The sequence below is a fragment of the Xiphias gladius genome, chromosome 20 (genome assembly GCF_016859285.1).
Source record: "Xiphias gladius isolate SHS-SW01 ecotype Sanya breed wild chromosome 20, ASM1685928v1, whole genome shotgun sequence".
Lineage (NCBI taxonomy): Eukaryota > Metazoa > Chordata > Actinopteri > Istiophoriformes > Xiphiidae > Xiphias > Xiphias gladius.
The window spans coordinates 17,948,905-17,957,852 of record NC_053419.1 but is presented as its reverse complement, the minus strand read 5'-3'; the positions used below and the strand labels follow the sequence as shown (position 1 = coordinate 17,957,852).

The window sequence follows — 8,948 nt, the reverse complement described above, 5'->3', positions numbered from 1 at the left end:
GACCAAAGCCAGATAAAGATTTTGCAGTGACACCACTTAAGCAAAACTTTGACTTTCAAACTTTGCCATCCAATTTGTAAAGCAACAGAGCACTGTTGAACGACGCAACCTCTCACCGTCATTCATGTCTTAAGCCATACTGCCTTATGAGATATCAAACCCCTCTATATGATATGCAATGCACCCATGTGTTTTGCTTATCTTCAAATACATTAACATCAAACTAGAGCGTAGTTGGTTTCTTGAAACAAAGGATGTATAAGACTCTTTAAGGTATAGGCATTTATGTGCAGTTCTCAGCTTATTTTCTATTGGAATTAGTGAAGTCTTCTTCCTTGTAAACACCACTCATAATCATGTAATGCTCTGCATGACTTTGCTCTGTACTCAGCTTTGTGTGTACCTGCTTCAATGCTCACTAAAGTATGTTTACACGTAAGCCTCTGCTGAATCTCACAGTGCTTTTGGCGATATATACACAAAACATTTAACAGAAAGATAAATTGATTTGCCGAAGTGAATTGTATAATAGTGGATGCAGTTGCCATTGGTTAAGGATGCAAGAATTAAGATGATTTTATGAATACTGTATTATTTCACCTTCCCCTTTGAACTGTGAATATTCAGTTTGTACTCAAGAAAGCATCGTGCATTTAAGCACTGGAAAGCTGTGTGGGTTTATTTTGTTGTACACTGCAAAAGGTTTTAAGAGACTGAATTGTTTTTTTTTGTCACTCATCTGTTCATGCTTGGCTGTGTAACTTGTAATTTTTTGTATTTGAAGAACATTGCTATTAAGATTTAAACATGCTATCTCTTTCATCATTTCCAGTATATAGACTCTTTGTGTGTTTTTACACAAGAGATATGAGTTCAGCAAATATGAACACCAAAAGATTTTGGCTTGACCACTAAATTGTTGTACAGACGCACCTGAATCAAGAATGGAAAAGGAAGGGAACTGGTCTGTGTGCTGGATGGAGATAACATATAACACAGTGCTTCTTAACTAACTCTGGATCATTCTTTATACTGGTATTGTGTTTGCAAATAAACATATTTGGATTTTCTCACTTGTATGTTCATCGATTCATTATTATTGTGTGTGAGTCGGGATAGCGTAAGAGCATAAGAACAGGCAATAAAGCTATCTGATTTACAAAGTTTACTGGGTTATTTGGTGTGCTTGTTTAGGAGCCACGGAGGCCACAATATGCTAATTTAACTGTCTTATTTCAGACTGTTTAACCTCTGGTGTGTCTGCTCCAGTTAGCTCCTTAAGCAAAGCGGCTGTCAACACCTCAATTATTAAGCAGTGGCTGGTGTCTGTGTCCTCTCCCTGACGAAAGTCACTGGCTGGGCTGGGACTATGGCAAATCATATCTGAGCTGAGCTCTAACTGTTCAGGTCTTCAAATTCTACCCTGTTTGTACGCACCAGGCAGGCGAATGGATTCAGCTGGAAATTAATATTATCTACTGAAAGGGAAGCATTTGAAGTGTTATGATGAAAGCTGGCTTAAGAGTTAATATGGATTTTAGATGAATTTTAGAAAGCTATTCTCAACTTGCCAGAGGGCTTGTGCAAAGACTGTAGTGTAAGCTAGCTCAAATAACTTTTAAACCAGATTTTGATTTGATTAAAAATGATTAAAAAAAAATATATATATCCACGTTGAGTTGAACCGGATGTTGCAAATGAGAGTTTGTGAAGAAGGCAAGTCAGCAGAGAGGCTGACACAGTTAGTGATGGCTAAATGGTTGAAACGGATAACTCTGGCTACACGTAATGGATGAATTGTTAAAATAACTAAAAGCACCTTATGGGTAATAGTTAGATAAAAGTCATGGATAAGTTGCATTAGATAGCTAGCTAGCTTATGGATAAACAGTTTAACTAAATAGTAAACTTCAAAAGTAACAATGTTTTAAATTGTTAAGGGTTAGCTAACGTTAAAAGTAGTGGATAAATGGTTGAAATAATTATGAAAAAATAATGAATAAACAGTCAAAATAGCTAGCTAACGTTAAATGTAAAAGTGTTTGAAATAGTTAGCGGTTAGCTAATGTTAACAATAATGGATAAACAGTTGAAATAGTGATGTAATGTTAAAGTAACAATGTTGGAAATAGTTAATGGTTAGCTAATGTTAAAAGTAATGGATAAACAGCTGAAATAATTAGGAAAAAGTAAATGGATAAAAAGCTGCAACAGATATCTAAAAGTAATGGATAACCGATTAATTAGATAGTTAACGTTAAAAGTAATGGATAAATGGTTGAAATAGTTAGCTAACATTAAGACAACATTACAAGTTGAAATAGTTAAAAGTAATGTAGGAAAGATAGCTAAGTAATGGATAAACAACTGAAACAAAATAGCTAAAATTAATTTTGGTTTAAGTAGTTAAATGTAATTGATAAAAGGTTTAAACATATAAAAGTAATGGATAAAAAGTTTATATAGATAACTCTTAGTATTAGACAAAAAAATTGAACAGCTAATAGAAAATGAATAAACAATTTAGTATTAAATCACATCCTGTTTAAAATCAGTTCAAAAGAAGACATTTGGGGCATGAAGATTGTGGTGTGATGAATGGGTATTCGGGCTCAACTGATAGGGGAGAAGAACAGACTTCTATGATGGTCAGTGGGTGTCTGAATCACAACACTACCGCCATTAAAGTAAGTCCTTCATTTTATTTTGATTAAGGCTATTACTTAGCTTAACTTGTAGTATATATATATTTACGATATAATACAATTTCGGTGAGCAGTTTTTAGCAATTTGATATGAGTTTTTAAAAAATCCCCCTACCAGCACATCAAAAACTCACTAATTAACATGTTATGTTTATTTAATCTGTAAAAAGTGTAAAAACAACATGTCGTGGTTTTGCTGGTTTTATGGATTATACAAAAAAAGGAGTTTTTGAGGAGAAAGAACATTCTTTGACTTTGGACAGAGCCAGGCAAGTTGTTTCCCCCTGTTTCCAGTCTGTATATTTAGTGTACAGACATAAGAGTGGTATCATTCCTCTCCTCTTACTCTAGGCAAGAAATCTGATAATAAGTGTATTTCCCAAAATGTGAAACTATTCCTTTCATTGAAGTTGGCTGAAAGCTGCCGTGAAGAGAAAAAAATCTTGATTGGCAGTGGATATTTACTCATCCATCGTCAATCTTGAGACACAGTCAGTTTGTCGCCAGTCATGATTTTCTCTTCCTAAGGACTTGCAATTGTGATTTATACACATCGTTACACGTTGTTATATCAGAGGAGGAGTAGTTTGCGTGTGTGTTTATGTGTGTGTGTCTGTCTGTCTGCATACGTGTGACTGCAGGTAAAAGCGAGACGCCCCCGGCCCGTAAAGCGATCCTGACACCATGAATAATGGAGAGTGCCGTGGCAGAGAGGATAAGTTCTCTGTGCAAGGCTCCTTTTTCACAGGGCTTTCTCCCATGGGTCACGTGAGTGCTGAGGTGGCAGTAATTTTTCATGAGTAGTGTGTGTTGGTTGTATGGCCATATACTGCCCAGGTAGGAGACGCTCCCTCTGCACGCCCAGAGTTGGTATACCTAAAGCCGCACACACCCAGGATGCTCTGAACCCAGTGATCCCAGAACCTCCCTGCAGCCAAGGGTCAGATGAATTGTCTTACACCCTTAGGAACTCAAGGCAGCACTTACGAAACTATAGGCCAGCCAAACGGATGAATAAAAGATGCCGTCGAAACAGAAAAAATCCACAGCTTCAGAAGAAACCGAAGAGGTTGATGACGAAGTGGAGGAAACAGAGCCAAAATTAAAGGAGAGAAGCGACTGCGTGACCCACGGGGACACCACAAAAGGAGAGAAGAGTCCTACGAAGCACAAGAGCCCAGAAACTTCTGAGAATCAGGAGGGCCCAGGGAAAGAGAAGAGGAAAAAAGAGGGTGGAAAAGTAAAAGGGAAAAAGGAGAAAAAGAAACCAGATGATGATTCTGAAGCTGGTGCTGTGATTGAAAACGAAGCTGAAGAGAATGAGCAGAACAATAATGACCCTACGACCAATTCCAAAAAGGAGAAATCAGAGAAGCTTAAAGAGGAAGTGACAGAGGGAGTGAAGGAGGAAAAGAAGAAAAAGAAGAAGAAATCCCCTGCAGAAAATCCAGAGGGAGAGGAGGAGATGGGCTCCAAGGATAAAAAGTCTAAAGATGGCAAGAAGAAGAAGAAATCCCACAACGATGATGATGAGGAGCCCTTGATTGAGGAGCAGGAAGAGGAGGAGGACTCAAAGAAAAAGAAAAAGAAGAAGGCAAAGAAGGGATCTGCGGACAGTGATGAAGATAAAAAGAAAAAGGGGAAGAAATCCAAAAATAAACAGGTGGACTATGCTGCAATCTACCAGAAGGAGCTGCTGAACTACCACACAGACTCATCTGATGGATATGAGGATGAGTACTACAGAAAGAAAGGTAAGGATTGGTTATTGTAGCGCCGAGAGAGAAATCTCACATGCTGCTCTGTAGGTAAGTCTCAGCCATCTGACGTATAGTATGTATGGACCTGCTGCTGAGTGTACCAACTGGTCAAACTCTTGACTACAGATTTCCTGCAGTTCCCCTCGGCTCTGAGCAGGGGCACCCAAGGGGAATCCCTCTGTGATTGTTCTTAGGTGAATGCTCAGTTATGTTCCACATGAATGGAGCCAAACAGAGACTCGGGGGCAGACAGGTGCTGGGTGCCATCCCAGTCGCAGAGGCTGGGAGCAACGCCGGGGCCGGAGGCACGGCTGGGAGCCAGGGGAGTTTTCTTAAAGCGGCTCAGAGGTTCTCAGATTGGGGGGAACCAGACCCTGCATGGTGGCCACAAGATTGTTTTGTATTTTTGTTGAGTGGGAGGAAAAGGATCACAAGATGATTTTTGAGAAAGAGAATCTGATTAATTTTGGGTCTGTGTGATAAAGAGTAGAACACAAAAGACCTGCAAGTAAATTTTAAATTCTACGTCTAAAATCACTTTAAGGCTACTTTAGTCTTTCTTTTTTATTGGCATTTCCACTTTATTTGATAGTGATAGTTGACAGAGACAGGAAAGGCAGGAAAGAGAGAGGGGATGACATGCATCAAAAGGACCTGGGTTGGATTTGAACCAAGGCCGCCGCAGTAAGGACTCAGCCTTGATACATAGTACTCGCTAAAACAGGCGAGCTACCGGGGCGGCCATTGCAACCTGAGGTCTGTGCAACGCTGAGTTAGACTGACATTCAATGAAACTCATGAAAATCTCACACCAGCGGTCTACTTACTACCTTTCCTTGACCATCTTTCAAATGCGGTTGAAAGCCCCAGAAAAAGCCAGTAAGCGGAACTTTGAGTTAAGATTATTCTGTTACACTTCTCTTCCCCGGGTAAAGAATGACTGTCCACGCCAAAAGTCTTTTAAAATGTTCAAATGTGATCAGTAAAGGAAAAGCAGGAGAGGTTTTTGTGGCTGAATGCACAAAAGCTGCACTGTGTGAAGCCAGATCAATATTTATACATATACATACAACTATTTAATACATATTAGTTACAGCTGATAGCCCTAAACAACCCTGTCTCTTAGATATTACGTGTATACTGTTTACTACTAATGAACGTATCTGCAAAGTTGCAAAATGTTCAAATTGAACATATCTGCAAAATGTTTATGGGAAAATTTCATTTGTTTTCCCATATCTTCCCTTGGAAAACAATATCCACTTGGAGAAACAAAATGATGTTGCTTTATATATTTATGTTTAGGGAAACTTCATGGTCCTGGTCAAAGTCAACAGTGACTTGATGTTTAATGTAACATTAAACCGAAAAAACCCACAATCATTCTCTTACCTTAACCAGAGTGCTTTTGTTGCCTAAACCCAACCAAACACAGGACTGAGGATGCAAACTCTCGTCTCCAGTATCAACATTATTTGTTGCGAAACGTGTTTGGCAAATCAAATCAGTAATATAAAAAAGGATTTTTTAAAAGTAGCATTTGGAAAGTGCAGCAATCAGCTGGTGTTTTGAATGAGGAAATTGCACATAAACAGATAAAAACCCTCTGGACTTAAAAGCTTTTTATGTAATTTTACCCATCCAGTTAACAGAGAGGGGGCTGACGTGTCAGTCTACTTTCTAGCATTTTCTCTGCTGAATAATTTCTACCATAAAGTAGGCTATTGAAGCTGATGTAGATCTAGCTTTTGATCATTGTACAGATTATGTAAGAACCCGTAAGTATCGTTGTTTAGCATCACTAGCAGTGATACATGCCTGCGTAGACGTCTTTGTCATTCATTCAGGTCCCCGACACTCCAAGGATCTTAGCAGGCCACTGTCTATCTGATTTTATCAGGTGTCTCTCTTTATCTAATCTGGTTTTGATAGCCCTGCTCACTGTTAAGTAGGTATCCATGCCCCTTATCGACTTTGGTCAAATTGCTCTTTATCAGGCCTCTGCCTCTCCTTACCTCCTCTTCTGGATGTCATTTTTTTGCTTCTATCTCTGTGACTAGCCTTCTTGGACATTTGTCTTTCACTGACTTTATCCTCTAGTCCCTGTTTTTTTCTACAATTATTTTAACCATTATTCTCTTCAGGCCAACATGACTTTTTTTTTTTAAACATTCATCCAGAACAATGGATACCCTACAGTAGATCAAGTCTACCAGAAAAACAGTCTACTGCTATACAGACTGGACCACGTCAGTTTGTCAGTAGAGTTTTGACAGCAAGTCCCATACCATACCAGTCAACATAACATACACTGTTACATAATCACAAGGGAGAAGAGTTTACGTTTACGTACAGCAATGCAGCAGGATGATTACCAATGTGTAGGACAAGGTATTGAGTCACAGGCAACATTCATACGCTCACTAATCTCCTGATGAAGATTTAATGTTGTTCCTGTAACTCGAACAAAGGCAGCTGCAGAGGTGTTCATCATCGTGACTAAGAGTTTACAGCCAAGCTTGCGGGTCTGTGAAGCTGTACATAGTGGAACATGATTATCTGTACCAAATTTCATGGCAATCCATCCAACAGTTGTTGAGATATTTCACCAAGAACCACAGGTGTCAAACTCATGGTGCCGCAAAGTAAAAGTCAGGGGATCACTAAACACCGTCAATGTGTGAACCAAATTTCATGGCAATCCATTCAATAGTGGTTGAGATATTTCAGTCTGGACCAAACTTGTGGCCCAACTGATTGGCCTTAAATGACACACACTTAGGCGGATTTTTACCATCTCATTTCCCTTCCCATCAACTAGGTGGCTTGGTCAGACGGAGAGACACGTTTGTGAGGTGTAAGAGAGGCTTAGCTGTTTTATCACATCAGACATGGATTCGCTGCAGATTCGCCGCATTGTATACTCTGGCAACCGCTCATGGGAGGAAACATAATGCTCCCTCATGTTTATAGATTAGTGGGCACTTTGTGAGGATGTAACCTTGGGTTTGTCCTTTTGTTCAAATTTCCACTCTTCAAATTAGTCTTTCTTAGACATGTACTCTCATTAATTTAGACTTGTTATGTTTTTTACAAAAAAGGACACCATTGCACAAATTTTAATCTTCCCTTGTCTTTCTCATCTCCATCTTCCTCTCTCTTTCAGTGTATGAGGTGGTCACTGTCACTGGTGATGTAAAGGGAGCTGGGACAGATGCTAATGTGTTTGTTACCCTTTTCGGAGACTTTGGAGTCACGCCCAAGGTTCACCTGGCAAGCAAGTGAGTTTAAAGGGGTTTATGTTAATTTTACTGAATAGTATATTAGTATACTCTGGCATATGTTGTCTTTAAGACTCTAAATCAGGTCTCAGTGACTCAATCTGATGGTTGCACTTATTATATCAGGTTTTATGTGTAACAATATAACCTTAAGTTTGTTGGAGTTCATTGGAGTTCAGTTTCCAATTCTGTAATATATTTTGTTTAGCTACTTTGACACTTTTTCAATGTCAGCTGTTAATTTTGAATCTGTTCTATTCTTCTCTGATTCTTCAGCACAGAAAAGAGGTATTTCCTAATCAGTTTGCAAAGGATGGTTATGATTCTGTCCTTGTGTTGGGATGTATTGTGCATATAGCACTGTATGAGAGAGCATTCCTGTTCAGCGTTAACCTGATGCCTGTAGAGCCCATGAATCGAGACAAAATCAATTTGCACACCAGGAATCTCTTTGACCTCTCTGTCAAAACCATATCAACCTGAAACGTCAAAAACTTTTGATGTCAGGGAAGCAGAGCATCTTTATGACATAACGTTTGGTCGTTGTGCGGGAATCTCTCTACTATACAGTCATATAAAATGTCGGACACAGAATATCTGGAGTAAGGAGGAACTATGTGACATGGCCGGTCTTCTTTTCCATTCAGAGGCAAATGAAAGAAGACCACGATGTCATTTCTGTGGATGATCAAATGACTCTCAGGGGATCTTATCAGCAGCAGGCTCCCGTTATCTCTGCACACATTGATTGACAGATTTTACCTGTGCAGCGTATAGGATATACCAACTTATTGTAAGCCACACTGCACCATGTCACCCACACCTTGTGGTGGTCTCATTCATCCACTTCAGACAGCACCAACATGCCGTGTATACAGTATCTCCATGCTGTGTAACCGTGTTGCTCAGCCGATGAAATACCATGCATGGATGTTGATGAGGTCACTTTTGTCAATAATAAACATATTGCATAGGAAGGAGTTTCACCCTACTCCGATATATATTAGGTCCTGCCTGTATTGTGTAATGATCCATTAAACCTTTACAAACATGATACAGGTAAGGGAGGGTTGCTATGTCTCCAAGCATATTTGCCCGATTGAACAATCGAGGCTTTCTTTGGAAATTCAGTGTGATTGTAAGTCATTCAAATTGCATGAATTCCAAAGTTTGTATTGGGTTTGCTTTTTTTTTTATAACCA

At 39.3% G+C, this 8,948-nt stretch overlaps 1 protein-coding gene across 1 annotated transcript in view; it reads left to right on the top strand.

Annotated features, from left to right (window-relative positions):
* The first annotated feature begins 3,726 nt into the window (after positions 1 to 3,726).
* Positions 3,727 to 8,948, top strand: part of loxhd1a (lipoxygenase homology PLAT domains 1a) — a 28,161-nt gene continuing 22,939 nt past the window's right edge. The window contains exons 1-2 of the mRNA XM_040157820.1: positions 3,727 to 4,459; positions 7,632 to 7,746. Coding sequence (XP_040013754.1) covers positions 3,727 to 4,459; positions 7,632 to 7,746 — 848 coding nt within the window. The remainder of the gene's footprint in view (positions 4,460 to 7,631; positions 7,747 to 8,948) is intronic.